This window comes from Sebastes umbrosus, chromosome 2, assembly GCF_015220745.1.
Source record: "Sebastes umbrosus isolate fSebUmb1 chromosome 2, fSebUmb1.pri, whole genome shotgun sequence".
In the NCBI taxonomy this organism is placed as follows: Eukaryota; Metazoa; Chordata; class Actinopteri; order Perciformes; family Sebastidae; genus Sebastes; species Sebastes umbrosus.
This window is the reverse complement of record NC_051270.1, coordinates 9,956,734-9,978,895: the sequence shown is the minus strand read 5'-3', so window position 1 is coordinate 9,978,895 and position 22,162 is coordinate 9,956,734. Positions and strand designations below refer to the sequence as shown.

Below are 22,162 nucleotides of genomic sequence, written 5' to 3'. Positions count from 1 at the left end.
GTTAAAAAGCACTTTGATGTAGTTGGCTTTGCCAAGAATTGCTTTCCAATGATCTCCCTGCTCTGGGAGGAATGGAGGGGATCGTGCCAGCACAACAGAAACAGGCTTTGTTAAAGGAGCTTTTTGCGCACATGGATGAAAGAAAATGGAAAAGGCAGGGTGAAATAACATTCTGTTTTTTTCCACAAACATCCAGTGGAGGAGGATTTGCATTCAAATGCGGTGCAGTTCCACCGCTCTGAGGGTCATCAGCACAATTTAATTACATTAAGAGACAGCTAAATTGGACTTTGCAAACAGACAAGGCTTAAGGGATTACTGGACCTCTGACGGAGAGATCAAATTTTACCTTCGAGCATGAAACAATATGCCCGTTTCCTGGCAGCCTCTGTATGGACAGAGATAGAGGGAAGGGGGCCGCCAACAGTGGATGATTAATTTTATTCCACTTTTTTATCAACTGTCTTTGAAATGGCCTGCGTGTAGTAAAGCATGGTGTTTCAGGACAAACTTGGCATGATCACAGCCACAAAAAAACAAGCCTCTGGGCATCTAAAGATATTGTTTATCTTGATCGCTTTACCTCCTCTGACTCTGTGCTTTCCCCAGCAGCTCCCAACTGCTAACCTCTCCTACATGTGCAATGTTTTGTCTGCATGTCTCCAACAGTTTATACTATTTATTCTTCAGTGATTTATTGAACACTGTGCTGCCTCTGCAGCTGCCAGCTTACCGTATGGCATGCTGCCTAAATGTTGCATCACTCAATATGGACCTTTTTCTTCTCCTTATTCTAGTATAGTAAGTAGAATTGACTGGGGTATATCAAGGGATTTAAATGTAACATGGCATTCGAAGGGAAGTGGTGTTGTGCTAAGTTTTATTCATTCATGGAAAGTCAGTCAATGGAGTCTGACATTTTCAGAACTTGGCCTTTTTGTGCCAACCCCCGTCTACAGTTACAGCATAGATGTCACCCACATTAGACATGAAACAAAATCAAAGGTATTGATGACCTCTTCTCTGCTAGAAAATGTTTTTTTGGGTTGTTTTTTTTAACGTAACACCATCTTAGCCAGCTAGTGAATAATGAAAACACAGGAAGTCAACTCTTAAGTTATATAAAACTTTTTAGGCCACTTTTTTGGCATGACGACCTTCTAAGTAAGGGTGTAAGAAAATATCTCGTATCACAATATTAGGTTTTGTGATCATCGATTCTCAAAAAAACTATAATATATTTTTAATTTAATAGTTTACAAGCAAAGGCTAACTCAGTCAATACTTTATTTCACATTCTCTCAGTGTATGTGCCCTCTCAAAGTAGTGCTATAATGTTGGATGTTAAAGGGACTGTGATAAATGCAAATGCAGATCCCACTGTTCTAATTGCATAAACTTTTTTTTCTCAGATTGTATGCATATGGTGGTGTGTTTTTTATACTATGACAGTTTTCCTCAAATGCAAATTAAAAAATCGCAATATAGCGCCTTGCTTACAGTATCGCAATATATCGGAATATATTTAATCCTAACGCCTGTATCATGATACGTATCAGGTCGCCAGATTCTTGATACACAGTACTTCTTTGCAAATAGTTGCTCATTGAGCTGATACAGAGCTACATTGGCATACATTTGTAGTTGTGTTTTCATGGCAGCCTGGTGAATGTAAGTCCAATATTTACTCTCTTTTAGCTCTGGGTGGAAAATATCTGGCTCTTTAGCTGCTAAATGTCCAACTATGTTCACCAGCTAGTGGCCAATTGTCCGTCTGCTGTCTGGTGTTGGGCAGGTAGCATATGGTGGGTTGTTATAGCTTTTTCACTGAAAAAAGGTAAGCAATGAGCTGAAAGAATTTTTAACAAGCTAACCAGGAAAGATAGGACAATCTGTCATAATAATAAGGATGGTTAGGAGGAGGTTATATGACAATATGATCTCATCCAATCACACCTGTCTGGAATCTTCCACCACTATCTGATGCTGTATCGCTGGGATTTGTAATTACAGAAATGAATTCTGCTTTCACACCCTTATATATATATTTTTTTTTTCATTTCATTAGGTAGGTGTTCCGGCACTTTCATGCTGAACAGGCCGATGTACTACTCGCCAGTGTCATTAACATTTGCTTTTCAGCGCTCTAAAGACTTGACACCTGCATGCTGCAGCTGGAGGCTGATGGGTATAACAACATGAATGGTTGAGTGAAAAATAGCATGCAAAATTAATTTCTTTAATTTGGCACATTTATTTAAAAAATCTCAACTCAGAGCCATCAAAACATAATTTCCTTTAAACTAACATGTTTCAACAAGCTGCTTCTGTGTATGCAAATAACTTATTTATTCTAAAAATGCAGAACAGACATTGTGAAAATACACACAAAACAGGATGCATATTTCTTACACAGTCATACAGTACTTGTTCACGTTGTGTTTTTAACCTGTTCTAACCCTATAGGTGAGTTATTGGGTTTTGCATGTGGAAATAATGTTAAAGGTGCAGTGTGTATGATTTGGCTGCATCTAGTGGTGAGGTTGAAGATTGCAACCAACTGAAAAATGCTTACAAGTGCCAAGAGTGTAGGAGAACTACGATGGCCGACATGAAAACGTGAGAGCGTAAATGGTCCTATCTAGAGCCAGTGTTTGGTTTGTCCGTTCTGGGCTACTGTAGAAACATGGCCGCCGGCTCCGTGAAGACGACCCGCTCCGTATGTAGATATAAACGACTCATTCTAGGCTGATGAAAACGCAATAATTCGTATTTTCAGGTGATTATACACTAAAGAAAACATACTTATTCATATAATATTCTATTTCTGCCAAAGGATCCCCCTAAATGTTATAATGTGCCCAAAGTTTTTGCAAGATCTCTCTCAAAAGATTTTTTTTACAATGAACACCGTCATGTATAACTAAAATGGTGTTTACACCAATTTAAAGTAAATAAAAGATAACCTTTAAGAAAGAGTACATTTGTGTAGTGTGGGGCCAGTTCCAACCACAGAGCCAGAGCCAGCTGAGGCCAGTAATGCTAAACTATATGCACTCAGGGTAATGTAGGATACTTTTGTTAAAAGCACTTAACAAATGGCATGTTATTATCACTTACACTGAGATCCAGGCACTTGCTTTCTAGTAAGTACACATTTTCCCCGACACATATGCAATGGGGCAACAACTTCACCTCTTCTCCTCCATCTGTGGATTGCTCTGCATTAAGTTTTTTTTGAAGTGACACACAGGCTGACCCTCCACTCACCAGAGCCACGCTGCCATACTCATGTGAAAAATGCCCAGAGGTGTAAATTTGTGCAGACAATTTATCTAAACTGCTAGCTCTTCAGGTGTTTCCTCTCCCTGCTGTTTCTCCAATTGTCCTTAAACAATTACTCGGGAGAGATTGGGGGGAGACTGTTGCCAGTTAAACTGCCGTTTTCTCTGCTACCATTGTGCAGGCCATCTAAACCATGGGATACAAAGCTCTCAAGCACACTGCAAGCCAAAATAAAGAGGTGGAGAGGGAGGGGGAGGCAGATAAAAGCTGACACCCAATGTATTATAACTCAGCTCTATTAGATATGAGCTTCTGCTAGGGTGAAGCACCATAGCTTAAGGCAACGTTACTGCTTGCTCATTGTGCTTTAGCGAGGGGGCTGGGAAGACTGCGTAGCCGCTGTGTTCTGTATACAGCGCACAGTCTCATGCATGATTTAGTAAACTAGAATTCTTACTTCAATATTCAAGTAGCAATATGGCAGATGAGATAAAAGGATGTGCTTAGGCTGCAAAACTCATCCTAAGTCATACCGTACACTACATGCTTGATAAATGGTAATCAGAAGAGAGAGAAATCGTCAATGGGCCGCCGCTATCTCTTTCATTTTCAGCACTTATTCAATTTTGCTAAGAAACAAATGCTGTAAGGTTTGCCACACTGTTCTTCATACTGTATTGTCTAATAAACCACAACACAGCTTGTAGCTCGATTGTTTATTGTATAAAAATATGACATGACATAAAAGCAGATTGAAGTTCTTCTCCAACATCACTTTTACATTAAACCCCAAAACTACATTACTGTTGATTGAGTATTTTATCATGATTTTTAAAACAGAAGTTATTACTTCATAGCTAGAGTGGTTCAGAAAACAACTTCTGAGACAAATAATATAAAGTTTTATGATTTGGCACACAACAACTGTTCTGTTGTAAAGTCTATTTATATTTTAAACCATATCAAATACTGGAAGTCTGTAGTCAGAAGTGAGTCAGAAGATTTTTTTTTTTTTTAAACAAAACAAAAAGGTGTCTGGGCCTATCAGGCCAATCACGTCATCCATTGAGTATTTTAAGACCAAATTAAATGAGATGACTTGACTGTTAGCGTTGGAATAAAAGTTACAGGGAAATTCCCCGTCAGAAATCTCCTGATTTTTAATTCCCAGCAAAGATTTGGATGATCAGCATTTGAAGAGGTTGCTGAAAAGTATAATTGAATCTAAATTAAATCTGACTTTAAAATCAGAACATCCACAGAGTCTCAGCTTGTTTTCTTCTAAGTAAACATAAGTTTATAAAAATATAAAAGCATACCCTGCTTTATGGTCTATTTGACTCTAAATGGGACCATAATTTACTAAATGAACATCATGCTGTATTGAAGACTTGAAACTGGCGACGGAGACCATAAACTTGTGTTTACAATGTTTACTGAGGTAATAAATCAAGTTAGAAGTAGGGTCATTTTCTCATAGACTTCTATACAATCAGACTTCTTTTTGCAACCAGAGGAGTCGCCCCCTGCTGGCTGTTAGAAAGAATGCAAGTTTAAGTCACTTGTGCTTTGGCTTTACTTTTCAGACCCGGAGGTTGCCCACTAATGACGATGCTAAAAAGATGTCACAGGGGAGAAGAAATTCAAACTGTCTTTTGTAAACATCCATCACAGTCCAACTTTTTCCTAACGTACTTTCGGTAGTTGAGCATGCGGGAACTGTTGGCTTGTCTACAACCTGTATGATAGCCTGACTGCATTTGTTTTTTGCCCAGTTGGACTCTGTTGTGGTGATGTTGCTGTGTTTCCAGAGTACAACATTATCATAACCGAAATTATGGCTAAAACTAAGAAATCAAGACGTTATTTTAATACACCAGAAATACACTTTTAAGTGAAAGTGAATGTATTCAATATTTAAGAGCACAGAACAAATGTGTACAAACGCACACACACAATACAGTTCTCTAAATGAGCCTGTTAACCCTCCTATTATCTTTGGGGTCAATTTGACCCCATTCAATGTTTAACGGCTGAAAAATAAATGATTGACATCATTTTTTTGCTTCATATTTAATGACTTTTCCTAATTTAATGGGAACAACTGGGTAAACATAAAATTAACATGATGATATGTTTTCAATGTCCTGTACACATGCTGTACGCATCTGTGTTCTTTGGGGTCAATTTGACCCCAGGCTGTTTTAACTGTATAAAACATACAAGAAATATCAACATTTTACACACATTTGTTTTGGTTGTTTTGGATGATATTGAGGTCACTATAACATGCAATTTTATAATCTTCAAAAAGCTTTAGGGCCCTAACCTAACATAACCATACCTGTAGTAGTGACAGTCTGATTCCCTCCCCCTATTCCAGTCCCGCCACAAAGCCCACCTGTTCTCCTCTGCCTACTCCTAGCCCCCCCTCCCCGTACCCATTTGTCCATGTGTATGAATGAGAGTGCACTTGTGTGTGTCGTCTGTCCCCTGTTTGTTTCACACCGTCTCCCCCGATATTGTAAAGCGTCTTTGAGTTCTCTAAAAGCGCTATATAAGTTTAATTTATTATTATTATTATTAGTGCGAGAACCACTGATAGTTCACACGACATGGGGGAGGGGAAACATCATTCTCGCGAGAACTTTGATATTTCCCACGCTGCGGGGGCGGCAAAATATGGTTCCCGTGAAGATATTGATACTTCACACAACATAGGGGTGGAGCAAACATATAAAAGCTTGCACAGCAGCCTTCTAAACCATTTCTCTTGGTGCTCTGTGTGCTCTCTCTTTCTGCTCTCTCTCTCAACTGAAAATGACTTCTAAGGAAAGGTTTTCTGTCAATGAGGTGTTGTCACATCTCTTTGACCATGAAAGTGACATAGAGGAGAATGTGTCTGAGACAGAGGATGATGTTGAGGAGGACCCTGATTATGAGGCATCCTCCTCTGATGAGAATGAGACCCTCAGTGTTGACCCTCCTGTTGTCTCTCAACCACCAGCAAACACACTACCTTCCAAAAATGGAAAGTTATTATGGTCCGTCTCCCCACTTGAACAACAGGGTAGACTTAGTGCTGCTAATATCATCTAAATGGTTCCAGGCCCCACCAGATACGCTGTCAGCCATGTCCAAGACATAAAATCTGCATTTGAGCTCTTCATGACACCATCAATCGAAAAGTATATACTTGAGATGACAAATTTTGTTTTATTTAAAGGGCTATTTAGGTAGTCAACAAACAAACATAAAGTACCTGACACATAAACTTGGGTAACAATTTTAATTATAATCATTTTCTGGAGTTTTAAATTGCTGGGGTCAAATTGACCCCAAGGATAAAAGATGTTAGTAAATTTGAAGGTAACAGGAGGGTTAAATGTCAAGTAGAAAAGCTAATTACGACATAAAACAAGATTTCAGACTAAAATTGAATGCCTCCACTGACACTCCCACCACTGACCAGTGCTTTTATTGAAAAATGTTGCTCCATTAAAGTGATGTAGTCCACTCACATGACAGTTGGGGCTGCACATGCATCTGGTACTTGTTCATCATGGGTCTTTGTCTGGTATTTGTCATGAATATGAAAATACTGGTTGTCATAGTTTGGATATTTGTACATGTTGTGTGTGTCTGTTTTGCATAACGCGCTTCTGTGTGTGTCCATGTGTTTTGTGTCATTGTGAAAGGCCTTTTTTTTTCACCTGACACCACGCCTGAAAGCATCTGACAATCAGAGGGAAATGAATGGCTCGGAGAGATTCCCCTCTGGCTAAGTGGCTCTTCTTGTGACACTGTTCGATATTCCTGACGAGTGACTGTGCTGTTGACACAATAGTTTCGCAAGCCAGTGGATTCGAGTTTCTGTTCAGTTGATGTTTTGACCAACAAGTAACCAACCAGTGAAAATGCTGATGAACTGAACCAGTTCATCAGCATTTTTGAACTGGACCAGTTCATCAGCATTTTTGAACTGGACCAGTTCATCAGCATTTTCCCTGAGAACCACAAAGTAATTTAGTTCCTACAATTATTTATTTGATTATTTACAGCTTACTGAGTTTTCATAGGTGAGAACATTAAAAAGCATGAAGGATGTCCTTTCATGTGAACCTCATTATGGTTCACATGAAAGGACGTCCAATGTTCAATCCACATCCAAAAAGACTACATAGAATAACCCCAAAATGTGTACAGTTGTTTCTGAAATCAAGATGAGGTGAAATATTACCAATGAGTCCCTGATGTGTATGAGAAAATATCTGAGTTGAAGACAAAGTCAGGGGCTAGTCCGACAACAGCAGCAACACGAAACTAATCCTGCTCTCATTTAGGTGGAAAGTGTAGTACAAGCCAAAGAGGCACATAAGCAAGCAGCTGATCTCTTGTTTCTGAGACATGAAGCAGCTTAGTTTTACAGGCTCAGGACACTCTTCCATCACGGCTGCTTAAACCCCAATCTCCTTAATGCTGAGTGCCAAGCAGAAGCACATCGGGTCCCTTTATGAGGACAAAGGTTTGACTCATTTGGGAATTGAATGTACGGCCTCCCTCTATCATAGTGGAAACTCTGACCGCGAGGCTGCTGGCTGTTGAAGCTGTGGCCCAGGATGTAGTTATTGCTCAGGCTGAAAGCCTTTGCACACCAAGTCCGTATGCTTCTTCTGAAATTGTCGCACATTTAAAAATAACGACCTGACGTTGATCGATCACTTTTACACACCGGCTCCGAAACTATCGTCCGTCATTAAAGTTTTCGAAATGGGATCGATTTCTGTGGGTTTTTTTCGCATCCGTCAAAAGAGGGTTGTTTGACCACTCAGAGCCACCGTCCCTGCAAACGTCATCATCCAAAATGTCTTCGGATAAACATTCACTTCGTCTCCCAGCAGAAAGCAATTCACCATAAAGAAATAAAAGAATGCAAAGATGCCTGAATTAAAGATAGATTGTGGCAGGTGATTGCAGAACAGCTTGGAGTCGGGGATGGTCACAAAACAAAGGACAGCAGTGATTGAGATCTAGGCAGCTAAACGATAGCTTCTTCCTGACGGCAGTAATTCATTGGCCCCGTTTGGGAATAACGCTTTCCATTGCACCCAGGTGATTAATTCAGTTTGGTCTTGTATTGCAAATTTTTTGCAAAGAATAGAATAATAAGACGTATTGGACTCAGTGTGCAAGGTTTCTGTGCGTAATATTTTTTATTGGATGACGGATTAAAAAAACGCATTCGAAAAATACGTACTTGGTGTGCAAAGACCTTAAGACTGGTTAATTGGCACAACCCTGCGCTAATTGCCACAATGCCTGATTTGGTGTGAATGCAGCTTAATACACACAGGAATTCAGAAATAGCTTCTCTACAATGCTCAACCAGTACAACCATGTCAATTCACTGCGCACACACACGTTACATCCATTATGAACTAATGTGTCACAGCCATAATCATATCAACTGAAGCACAGCCATGGAAGCAACAGGCAAAGCTATGTCATCCCATGGCTATAGTCATAATCACAGCAACAGCCACGTCAGCAGCCGGTCATAACTAGGTTAACTATCTCCATGAACTAGCTCCATTAGTTATCTACAGTATTAGGCAGCAATGATACAGACCACAGCTGAGAGAAAACTTATTGTGAGGAAACTTAAAATATTGTGTGGGACAAAATGTATGTTAAGTAATGCAAAAGTTACTGGAAGGTAACACAAAAGTGGTTCAGACACACAGTATAATTCCCACCACACCCTTTTGGAGGCAAAAACCAAAATATTAAAGAGATCAAAATATGAATGACCATGATAAACTTGCTCTAAAAAGTTACAATTAAGTTTATAACCAATCACTTTATTTCCCATCAACCTCGCTGTGATTGGACAGTTTTCCATTTTGGCATGGACGATGCTCTCTTACACCTCCTCATGAAAACGAATGATTTGCATTTAATATTGGCAGGTCTCTGCTCCTCTCGGTTTGAGTTTTTTTCTTTTAGTTTCCCTGAAATTATTCTCCAAGAGTAGAGATCTGTGCTGCTTTAGGGGAAGTAGAGACTAACCTGGGCCGTTTTGCTGGACCAACTCAGACAGATCCATCTGGATGAAGAGAACCAGACCTCCAGTGGCAAACAGCAGGAGGAACCAGAGGGACCAGGGCATCCTCCTTCTCCGTACACGCAGAGAGTCCACCATCATCTTCATCTTCATCCACATGATTCCACACAGTCAGCTGCTAATGTAATAAGTTCTGGAGAAAATCAAAGAAAGCGGGGAAACACAGACAAAAGTGGAGTGAGCAAAACTGTGTGAAGGCCCCTGACCATTTCACTGCACCTCCTGCTATATTGTGTTCATTTAAAGGCTTTTTTTAAGCCTGCAGGTAGAGATGGGAGGAGCCGTCTAACTAGATGACCTCTCTCTCTCTCTCTCTCTCTCTCTCTCTCTCCCTCCATCATTTTCTACTCTTTTTTTGCTTCACAACACCACACACAGTATATATTCAGCATTACTAACACAGCAGAAGAGAGTTTTTTATTTCTCTACATCAATATTACATGTCAAAATTCATACAGTACACAGTAGTAAATGGCAGTGGTGGAAAGTAACTAAATACATTAACTCAAGTAATGTACATAAGTACAAACCTGAGGTACTTGAGTATCTCCATTTTATGCTATCTCTACCCAAGGTAAATATTATACTTTTTACTAATTAGATAACTTTAGTTTCTAGTTACTTTGAAAATAAAGATTTTTACAAACAAAACACATGATCAGCTTAAAAAAATATGATGCACTGTTGTAGATTAAACTACCCAATAGTATAAAAATAGATCAAATTAGCTACACCCCAACCAAGTAGAACAGTAAAAATGCTTTTAACACGTTAATGCATCAGTAATATCCCAATAATAAAATATATAACAGTATATCTGAAGTAAATTTTCCCTTGTGCCTGATAGTTAGCGGATTAAGAGCCTCAAATAAAAGAGTTCTTGACAGTGAAATGTAGTACAATTGTTCATTTATTGCCTCCATTCGACTTGTGGATTTCTTCATGGTCAGTTCAGTAAATCACACTATTCATAGATGAGGTAGAAAACGTATGGTCACAGTACAATTCAAACAATATCATCTCCAGGAAGGAACTCACATGGTCAGTATAACGCATGAAGAAATAGGACTGGAGACATTTGAATGGCAGGTCTGTCTGCTCTGAACTGGCTGGAACTGAGCTGAAGTAATCAGTCTCCACCTGAGTAAGCTTGAGGACACTCAGCTGCTGTAACAGAGACAAATTCCTGGGTCTGCTGTCCAGATCAGGGTGGTAATTCCAGTAGAGTTGTCAAGCGGGCCACTGGCCTAGTGGAGATTCGATCTTGCTTGATCTTGAACTAGGATGGCCTGAGGGCAGAGCAGAGAGGAGAAGCCTCTCAGGAGGGTGACCAGGCAGGAGGACGGCTTGGAGGACAACCAGATGGGCAAAGCACCTCTAGAGGCCAGGCTGATGGTGGTGACGATTTACATCAGCATTAAGTCTGGTTTCAATGTAAGCCTTCACAGCACAAGCCGTTCAATTTAGGTTGTAGACACACAGAAGGACGAAATATGGTAGTGTGTATTATTTATTGAAAACCAACACCTCCTTCTTAGAAGGGAAAATCCATGACGAACTAAAGCGGTTCAGAAATTCTACACGGAAACAAGATGAGCTATCACCTAACTCCTCCAAATAAAGAAATCTGTTGTGTTTGTAAGGATACAGTTTGGTAAACACAATTCCAGTTGGACTGGCTTGAGCACAGACCAGCATCGGGGCTCTGTTCATACAGCAGAAAGACCGTGGAGCATCTGTCTTCAAATTAATATGCAAATGAGCGCCGGTGACTACTCGAGCATGTGTTGCCATTGCGGGAAATAAAATTGGCTGCGTTTCGGTGATGTCAAGAACTTGACTTTCACATTGCACCCTTTGCTAAATCCAGGAGTTATAAATAGGCTGCAGATGAGTGTCAGATAACAAATGTGACATCTTTCGTGCCGTGATGCTCGAATATGTAGTGATTTCTGTCAGGATTTTGTTTTTATTGTCAACTTGTTTATACGGGCGATAAAATACAGAGACGATGAAATACGGCGTGAAGTACAAATACGCAGGTGAAACCGAAATCCAGAGGGGCTTATAGCAATGTCTCACCACATAATCAAGGTGACAAACAGTGACACAAAATATATCCAAAAGTCAACGTGGAGGAGAGTGTCAAAAAATAAGTATGTATTTGTGTTTTTAAGGGAGACAAGTGAGGAGAGAATGGTGGAGGATACATTTTTTGGGGTGTTTTTTTAATTAGTCATTATGGGTAAGCATTTAATGACATGAAACTTTGCTTTGGGGCTCTAATCAGTGCAGACGCAGCCACAGCAGAAGTTCAACAGGATTTACTGGTGATGCATTACAGCTACAACATTGTTCCACCCAGGGGAGGAATAGTTTAGCTAATTCAAATAGTGTCCACAAGGGATGGTGGGACAGCTAGTTTTTTTGAAAAACAAGTTGTTATGCCTAGTGACTGAAACTATAGATTACTGCAAGTTAAAGCGGCAGTAGGCAGAATATTTTTGGCATCATTGGGCAAAGATTCCATAATAACCTTTCAGCATATTGTAATTCAAGTGTTCTGAGAGAAAACTAGACTTCTGCACCTCCTCATGGCTCTGTTTTCAGGCTTTAAAAAAATCTGGCCAGTGACGGAAGACTTCAGCCAATCACACGTGTTCCTATTGGCTGTTCATTCAACGGAGGCAGCTGTCAATACAGTACACTACAAGATGTTTCTGAAAACATTTGAGGTGAGAAATAGGCATTATAGTAACAGAATATTTATTCATATTTGATCAGCACTGTCTAGTTTGATCGGACTTTATGAGTGATTGACAGCTGCTTGGAGACGGCAGGCTCCAGCTCGGCTCCGATTGGTTACTTTCCTCCGATCTGTGAAATCTTGCAGATGCCATTAGCATCAGAGGACACAGAGGCACATGATTTTTTTCAGATTACCTGTCTTATGCACTACGGTCAGGATACAATGACCGTTTTATAAAAATAATTTTTTAATCATATTTGCTCCAACCTGCCTATCCCAGCTTTAAAGCAGTCCCTCTTTGTTTTATTAAATCAATACAAATGTCAGATTTGTCTTTGGATATAAAGATAATCTATTCATGCATCTAGGAAATATGCGCTGCAATATAAGTGCAAGTTACTTGTATGCTGTCAGTAGCTGCCACTGTAGCATCACATTAAAGTGACACTTTTCCCTTGGACGGACATTAATTCGACTGACACAGCAGTGCCAGTGTTCGTATCAAAGTGAACAACAGAACAGCACTCGCTTTTGTGGGGATGGGGATGTCAAGCCATTAGACCACCCCGAAATCCATTTATCCAGCTTTGTATTGACATCATTTCATTTCCATATGAATGTTCTTTACATCATTCTGGAGGGAAACCATGCAGGCTGTTGCATAATGAGGGTATGGTACCCTCTGTGCTCACTGGAGTTAATAACAAGTGTTGAGGTTTATACAGGCTGAGGACCTATTTTAACATTTCTCTATTAGCTGAGCTACTGAGAGGACAAAGTTGACGGAGGGAAACTCACAAAAGATAAGGAAAGAGGAATGCTTTTGTAATATTATGCAAAACTAACCATTATGTGCTTATAGGAAACTGTTCAATGGGAATAAATGCATACATTTCAACCACATTAATGTATATTGTATTGTTTGGCTGGCTCTGCACATGGCACAGTTGCCATGCCAACTCAGGTGGTAACCAGGAGTTCTCGCTGGCTGACCATTTTCATCCCTCTGTGCATACACTTCTTTGAAGAGAACATTTTAATCAGTAGATATGCGCTTCTATTCATTCTATTAAAGACATAATACTGATGAGGGTGTTCTCCCCTCGGATTATAGGAACAGTTCTTGTAATAGTCATGAAATTGAATGTATTGATTCATGTACATAGTTTCGAATGTCACATTTTTTTTCGTGATGGTCAACACAAAATCAGTTTGTACGTAATCCACGTAAATGTGAACCAGGAAGTATAAAGAGTGGTGCATAGCAAGGAGGTCAAGGTGGATAGGTGGGTCAAAAAACACAGGACTTTCAACCTGGAGACCGGTGTTCGTGTTCCGTGTGAAACCACAAGCCAAAGTTGATTTATTTGTCACGTAACTTCTGTACTTAAATTACGGTACTTCCAGAGTTATTTTAACCCAAACCACGATCTTTTCCTAAAGCTAACTAAGTCCTTTTTTGTCACGTAACTTCCGTACTTAAGTTACGCCACTTCTGGTGTTACCAAACTACAATGTTGTTGCCCAAGCCTAACCAAGTTGATCTATTCCTAAACCTAACGAAGTCGTTTTATTTTGAAAAGATCAGAGCGGAAATTGACATATTCGTCTCGTGTTGCTGGACATTCGTAGGAAAACCAGGAAAACGCACTAAAAATATGTTGTTGAAAGTCGTGCTGAGCGTCACTAAAAAAAAAAAGGGAAATTTGTGTCCATGTACACAAACTGCAGTGAGACTGTTTTGTGATGTTAATCCCTGAAATCTAAGACATCTCTGGTGCTACTGCTATTATCATACTATATTGATTTGGACATAAACAATTCCAGCCTTTGTGACAGCTATTATGGTGGACATATGCTAAGAGAATCAAATTTTAATAGCATTGTTTATATATTTTCTAAAATAAAATCACTCTGACTGAAGACTGAAGTTATTTCCATCCAGTAGACTCAGTTTTCCTTCGACACCTTCAGTCATGAGAGCATTTAATGTAAGCTTTTAAACTTTTAAAGATGCTGCTATCCTTTCATTCTGTTTTCTCAACAGAGTTTGACCTTTTACATCCCGGTGTCATTCATACTGACAGTGCAAAACCACAGAATGTAACCTTATTACAGGAAATCATTCCACATTTTCACTTCAATTTCCATTTTTTTTTTCAGGTCTCACCGCACAGTTTCGTCACCTTAGTTTTGTACAAGATATTGGGGTCAGGCAAACACCCGTCTGTTGTTTCTGGCTATTAGAGATATTTTTGAAAGTGCATTCAGATTTATACCCCTTTACTGTAAGTCCAATGCAATGGCAATGGAGCACAGATTCAGCAAAGTGTAAAAAGCATGCACTCACGTCAGTGTTGATTTTAGTCATTTGGAAAAAAGTGTCCTTGTTTTCTTTGCCTCAAGCAAGTGTTTGGTTTCAGCAGCTCCCTTTATATTCTTGCATTTAAGACTGTGTCACACAAGCCTCCTTGCTGTTAGACCACTGTGGACATTTTACTTATTTGTCTACTTGCACTTTTACTGCAAGTTAAGTGTTTTTCTATCTTACTTACTTACCAAACCAGGGCTACAAAACACCATACAACAATAAGAATGAAAGAGTAAGATGGGGAACAGCAAAAAGACACCAAAGTGGAAGAAAACCAACATAGTATTCAGTGCAGAATTTATACTGTATAAACTAATACAACATAATTATAAAACCAACAATAGAATAATATATGTCTTTAACTAACTAATAACTAATGTCTTTAACGCATTAACGCAACTTGCGATTTGTAGCAGGCTCAGCTTTAAACTTAGAGTGAAGATCCTGCCATCATAATCAATTGGTACCAACCATATCATACTAGCTTGTTGCGAAGGAAGCCAAATAATGCTCCAAACTCGCGCTGACTTTTGGCTAGGAATCACTGACATGGACATTTTCAAAAGGGTCCCTTGACCTCTGACCTCAAGATATGTGAATGAAAATGGGTTCTCTGTCTACCCACGAGTCTCCCCTTTACAGACATGCCCACTTTATGATAATCACATGCAGTTTTTATTTTAAGCCAAACCATGATGTTTTACTAAACCTAACCTGGTAGTTTTGTTGCGTCAAGTAATTGTGTTGTGTTTTTGTTTTGTTTCAATTTACAATGTTAACCAAATGCAAGATTGGATGAACTCGCTTCTGTGATACTCAAAATTAAGGCTTAAAACATAAGTATAGCAATAATAAATTTGGTCATAGTATAGACCCCTGCGGCACTCCATACTTTACCAGGAAGGGCAGAGATGATGACCATCAGAAACAAACAATTTTTCTGTTCATCTAATAGGAGGTGAATCACTTCAAGGACCAAATGGTAAATGGACTTGCGTTTATAGAGCGCTTTTCTAGTCTTCCGACCACTCAAAGCGCTTTACACTACATGTCAGCATTCACACACACACATTCATACACTGACGGCAGAGGCTGCCATGCAAGGTGCCAACTTTGCCCATCAGGATCTAATCTAAATATTCATTCACACAATTCACAGCAATTTGGAGGGGACTCAGGGACTCATCGACATGTGACTGGAGCAGCCGGGGATCGAACCACCGACCTTTTGATTGTTGGACAACCTGCTCTCGCCTCTGAGCTGCAGTAGCCCACTTTAAAGACCAAACAGATATGCTCCAGCCCATTTATGAGAATACTGTCATAAACTTTGTCATAAACTGCTATTAAGTTGAACAGCTAGAGAACGGAGCGTAGCAGTTCTTACCGGATTGGTTTGTTTCTCTAATAAGCACAGTCCCAGTGTTCAGATGCCGTCTAAAACCTGAAATATTTCACAGTTCAATTCTTTCAAAACATTGCAGCAACACAGGGGCTCTGTCTTGCACAGGAAGGCTGTGTCTGTGTGTAACCACAGTATTTTAAGTATGAAGCAGTTGAAACAGAATCATGCATTCTCAGCCAACTTTATCCGAAATAATGAAACAAACGATACAAACAAAATCACTGCAACTGCCACAACTTGACACAAACATCTCATTATGATCAAACAACGCTTCATTTTAAAGACATCGCCTTTGTACTTTACTTCCAAACAGATGTATATGCCAAGAAATGACATAACATAATAAATGTCCCATTTTATGCAGGAAAAAGAGCTTCTGTGTCAGAGTGGTAATGGAGCTGATTCTGTGTTTGATGTTCATGTATAATACACATCAAAGAGTTGTGCTTTTAGTTTCAAGCAAATGAGAATCATGCCAATCGAACGGATGTGCTGTTTATATACATGTCTTCACCGACCATTAAAGAACTCTGATAGCTTTTCTAAACTTTGCCAACAATATCTGATTAAATTCAAACTTTTGTTCTCAAAATAAAACATCTACCACACAGTATGTTTTAAACAATGTTCAATCAGGTTTTGGATAAAAAGTGAATGGATAATGTATTACTTAGACACAGTTACTGATTATATTACTATACAGGACTTTGGAAATGATTTCCTTAACCCACTTAGACCCACAATAGACCTGTTTTTGGGTCTTTATGATGGCCATTCCCATGCACTATTATGTCTCATAAGTTGTTGTCTTGTAAGTTCATTATTTTTAAGTTGAAGCACTTACTGACAGTCAGCTTTAGGCTGGTAAGTTTAAATATCTGGATTTATTAGGATAATGCCAGTCCTGCTACTGTTCATTTTCTGAAAGCTTTTAAGATCAATTACTTGAAATTTCAGCTATAAATGCTGTCAAGTTGAGTCCAAATGCAATTTGAATAAAATCATCCTCTGTTTAAAGGTATACAAGTGGTATTAACATTCAATAACATTGCAAATGTCCCCGCTGTGGGACTAATAAAGGATTATCTCATTTTATCTCAATATGATTCAAATTAAAATGTGTTTCTGTTTATCACTATGAAACAAGTCTGGTGTATTTAGGTTGAAAAGTTTTAGAATATAAATATCCCCAATGGGATCTAAGAGTATAAATGGCAGTAAGCGTTATGCTTAATCGGCATTATGATTAAGAGGGGGTCCTTGGAAAATGTTCTCCCCTGTATTTGAGAAGTTTGAGAAACCAAAAGCCTCTACAGGTCAGCCCTGTGGAGCAGGGAATTAAAATGTGCATGTTTATACCCTCCAACAAATAGGGTGGAATTATCAGGGGAAAAACCCGATACTGTCCTCCTTTTGTTAGATAGTATAGCCCTTTACAAATTGAAATGCACTGCTCTATAGTGCTAACCTAAGGGCTGTTACCGGGCTCCACCTCCACGTCATACGACAATGGTTACAATGTGTGACCTTCATTCTTCTTTGTTTTGCATCTCCTTAAGTTGTTTCATCCCAGTATTATATGTACATATATATATATATATATATATATATATATATATATTCCCCCACAAAGGGAATGGTTTTGCATGTGATGGCCACAGACAATTGCTCTCTCCTTATCCTTCCTGACTGATTCATCTCTAGTTTTGTGTTCTGCTAGTGTCCTTGTCACTACTTGTAGCATGAGGCGGTAACTGCAGCCCAATCAGGTTGCACAGTTAGTCCAGCTCCTCCAGGATGGCACATCCATACGTCCATCCATAGGTTGATGATTTTGGTTTCCATTGACCGTTGTTAGATCATTTTGTTCTCAACAAATTATGTAAAAAATGTACATTAATAAAGATTTTCAACTTGAATAATTCGTTCATCAAGATCTGATTTGTGATTTAAGTGTTCCCTTAATTTTTTTGAGCAGTGTATATATATATATATATATATATATAGCAGCTAACATGCATGAATCCAACACTGCATGTGGGCTGAATGTCTCACAACATGCGTTGGCAAAGAAAGCAAACTAAATCCGTTTTCATTATCTCACTGCATATCCGATCACCTGCTTCCTCCCAAAGGTTGAGAGCATTTCAGATGTCCTAGAAAATATTCTGGGATATTTTTTAAATATCATTCATGTCTAATCCCTCCAGTGTGTCAGTGAACAGTGTTGGCTAGTACACAAAAAGGAAATGGAAGCCGTTGCCAGGCCTGTTTCATAAATTAATGATTACGTGCAGGGGAATTTGAATGGGAGCCGGTATAGGATCACGTTCAAAGAATTGCTAATTGTCTTTATTTATGACAGCCGGTGATCTCTGGGATGAATTAATGCGTTCGCTGCACTACTGCGATGAGCCTTAACCGTCAGTGTAGGGGATCAGCCATCAACCCTGCTAGCTTACCGATAGAAAAGGTCTATAGATGTTTAGAAAGAAGGTTCTCCTATACAGCAGCAAGAAGGGAATGCAAACGCACACAATACCCTGACTACATTCTTTGTAATGTAAATGTGAGGCAATAACATACAATGGTGCTAGGATGCTGAAAGGACTCCTGAATTCATAATGCATTATTATTACAACAAACTACAGAACCAACTGTTCACTGTGCAAAGATTTTGTCCCTCTCACGCTGAGATGATAGTGGTCATATTTAGAAATTTTCAATCAGCTGCTGTAGAAAACAGGCAACAAAAAATGTGCAATTTACACATCTAAAACTACGCAAAGCAATGCATTCACACACCTTTTCTGTGAATCAAAGACCAACCAATGGATGGTACACATCTGATAAACGCTACTTGGGATCAGAAAGTGTGGACATCTGGTTTTCACTTGATACATTTCTCAAGGTTCAAGGTTCTTTATTTGTCACATGTCACTTCCAGCAAAGCAGTCATTGGCAATGAAAACCTTTGGTCTCAGGTTCTTTCAACAATGCTGATAAAATATGTACTGTATATATTAAAGAGGAAATCAGATAAGTAAATGTAAAAGCAAAATGATAAAGCAAGGCATACAATAATGAAGTTAAAATAAATAAAAGTAAATATAAATTGTAATGTAAATTTGTAATTTTGTTGACGACAATATTTCAGATGGGAAAACTGAAAGTAAACAGGATGTAGTAGGTATATGCATGATGAAAAGTAATATATGTACACAGAGGTGTAAACAGTAATGTAGTATGTATAGAGAATTAACAAATACTGTATGTATATTCTACAATTTCATTTAGCAAACGCTTTTGTCCAAAGCGACGTACATCTGAGAATTTGTTCAACACAAGCAAGGATCTAGATAGGAGGGAACAACGTGAGTGAGTGACAACAACAGCTTCAAGTCCGATCAGACACAGGTGCAGGCAGGCAGTGCACAGAGACAATGCACAGGATCCAGCCGTGTATTGTCTGTCGGCACCTGTGTGGCGTATAGGGTATATACTGTATACACACAGGTGTAACAGGTTGTAAAGCAGTAAAGTGACGATTGATGAGCTCAGGAGCGCATGTGACGCATTCCTCTGTTTTCCTGTGGGGCAAATTTTTACTATACACTAAACACAGCTGTTCCTGGATCCAATCCCAACAGCACTCTACTTTAGTGAATAAAGCCAAATGAATAAATAGTCACATATATACACATATATTAGGGCTGTCAATAAAAATATATTATATATTTAATCATGATTAATCGCAATAAAATATTGTATCATGATTAATCGCATGATTGTCCATAGTTAATCACAAATTAATCACACATTTTTTTTATCTGTTCAAAATGTAATTTAAAGGGAGATTTGTCAAGTATTTAATACTCTTATCAACATGGGAGTGGGCAAATATGCTTGCTTTATGCAAATCTATGTATATATTTATTATTGGAAATCAATTAACAACACAAAACAATGACAATACTGTCCAGAAACCCTCGCAAGTACTGCATTTAGAATAAAAAATATGCTCAAATCATAACATGGCAAACTCAAGCCCAACAGGCAACAACAGCTGTCAGTGTGTCAGTGGGCTGACTCGACTATGACTTGCCCAAAACTGCATGTGATTATCATAAAGTGGGCATGTCTGTAAAGGGGAGACTCGTGGGTACCCATAGAACCCATTTTCATTCACATATCTTGAGGTCAGAGGTCAAGGGACCCCTTTGAAAATGGCCATGACAGTTTTTCATTAAAATTTAGCATAAGTTTGAAGCGTTATTTAGCCTCCTTCTCAACAAGCTAGTATGACACAGTTGGTACCAATGGATTCATTAGCTTTTTCTAGTTTCATATGATGTCAGTATCTTCACTCTAGCTTTAAATCTGAGCCCGCTACAACCTACAGTCAGGGATGGAAAGGTTACAGTAGAAAAGTGCAAGTCCACACAACGACTTTGTTACAGTAATGAGAGTAAATGTAACCCGTTGCTTCCACTCCTACCTACAGTGCAGTAACGGCTACCATAGTACTGCCACGCCAAGAGCATCTCCCGACTCCCTCACAAATGTGAAAGCTGTGTGACGGTGACCTGGCACACTGGCCTCAGGATAGCTACCAGCTCAGGCAGAGCAGGTGATGACAGCTCCAGCACAATCAGACATGCTCAAATACAACACATCCTCGCCATATCATGTCAGCCCAATACCTGCCACAGGGCACTGCTGTGCTCCACTACTCACCTCTCAGATGAGGCTACAGATTAGTTTCTATTTATATAGGGACCAGCAGAGGAGAGTAGATAAGTTACATGCAAGCCTATTTGGTAGAACATAGGGGGGGAGATCTATCTCTCTGGATAGCATGGGATGTTTTTGTATGTGTGTGGTTTCTGTATTGTCTACAAGCTTTTTGGCAGCAGTTATTCATTTCAAAATCAGATTAAAAAAAACTATTCTAGTTTGATTGGCCACTACTCATAGGGTCAGAGCTACATCCCATTTTCTATGCCAGCAACACTCCTGACTCTGATACACCAAACACATGGCTCATTCTGCAGACGTTTAGGCTGTTTTTTCTAATGCTTTAATCACCATTTAAAAACTCCTATAATTACACTCAATGGCCTCTTCTTAGTAATGGTGCACTGACACTCACCAACAACTCACAGCTAATTAAAAGCGATGTGCAGAAGGCCTGCTCTTCCATGAACAGAATAATCACGTGAAATCAGCCGAAATCGACAGTATGCACTGTTTATTATCAAGGATTAAAGGCGCTTCGATCATGGAAGGAAGAAAGAGGTGGAAGGGAGGAGACAGGCTGAGGAACTTTTACGCTTTGACATACTGAGAGACAGATGGTGCAATGTTGCTGCAACTCAGCATTGAGGTGTTCTTCCTAATATTTTCTGCCTCTGGGCCTGTCAAAGGGGGGAGCGAGTAATCAAGAGCAAGGTTGGATTTGAAGGGGACATATCATGAAAAGAAACTCACTTTTTCGGTGCTTGTGCACATACATTTGGGTATCTGGAGTTCCTACCAACCCACAAACTGTGAAGTAAGACAGTTTTTGTGGGCTGCCTAGATCAGAAAATGTGATTCAACAAGCCATTCAGAGTTAGCTCCCTTTCCTATGACACATGCAGGCTCATTAGGATATATATCGCTCTCGATCTGAATATCTCTACCATAGATGGACGACGCATCTCCACTTCCTCCCACTGTACAGAAGTGAAGCCAAAATATCCCGGAAACGAGAGCTGCCATCTGGAGATTCAAGCACAGCCAGAGACTGCGCAGTAGTGATTGGGGGGGTGGAGCCACGGTATCGAGGTCACCCGCCCACACACCTTCCTGAGCCAATCATGAGCCGAGCACGGCCGCAGCTTGTTAGCGAGAGAGAATCACAGCTGCCAATCATGACGTCTCACCCCCTTTTTTATAGCATCAGATAACTAATTAAAACAAAACCTGTCAGAAAAATTAACACTTGAACATACTGTACTGTAAGAACTACCTAAAATGACGTGATTTGACGTGTACTTTGACTTTTTAGTTTGGCCCATGTCCCATCTGCTTACATGGAGGAGGCAGAACTTGTGACCTATACTGCAGCCAGCCACCAGGGGGGCGATCAAGATGTTTTGGCTTCACTTTTGGGGAGCTGTCGTGTCGTCCATCTTTTAAATATAGTCTATGATCTCCACCCTCGGCATGAGAACTACCTTTGCA

The 22,162-nt window shown here is 39.5% G+C and overlaps 1 protein-coding gene across 2 annotated transcripts in view; it reads right to left on the bottom strand.

Annotated features, from left to right (window-relative positions):
* Positions 1-22,162, bottom strand: part of LOC119504513 (carbohydrate sulfotransferase 8-like) — a 192,983-nt gene that overhangs the window by 132,853 nt on the left and 37,968 nt on the right. For both annotated transcript variants that reach the window (XM_037796685.1, XM_037796694.1), the window contains exon 2: positions 9,355-9,542. In XM_037796685.1, coding sequence (XP_037652613.1) covers positions 9,355-9,508 — 154 coding nt within the window. In that variant the 5' untranslated portion in view covers positions 9,509-9,542. The remainder of the gene's footprint in view (positions 1-9,354; positions 9,543-22,162) is intronic.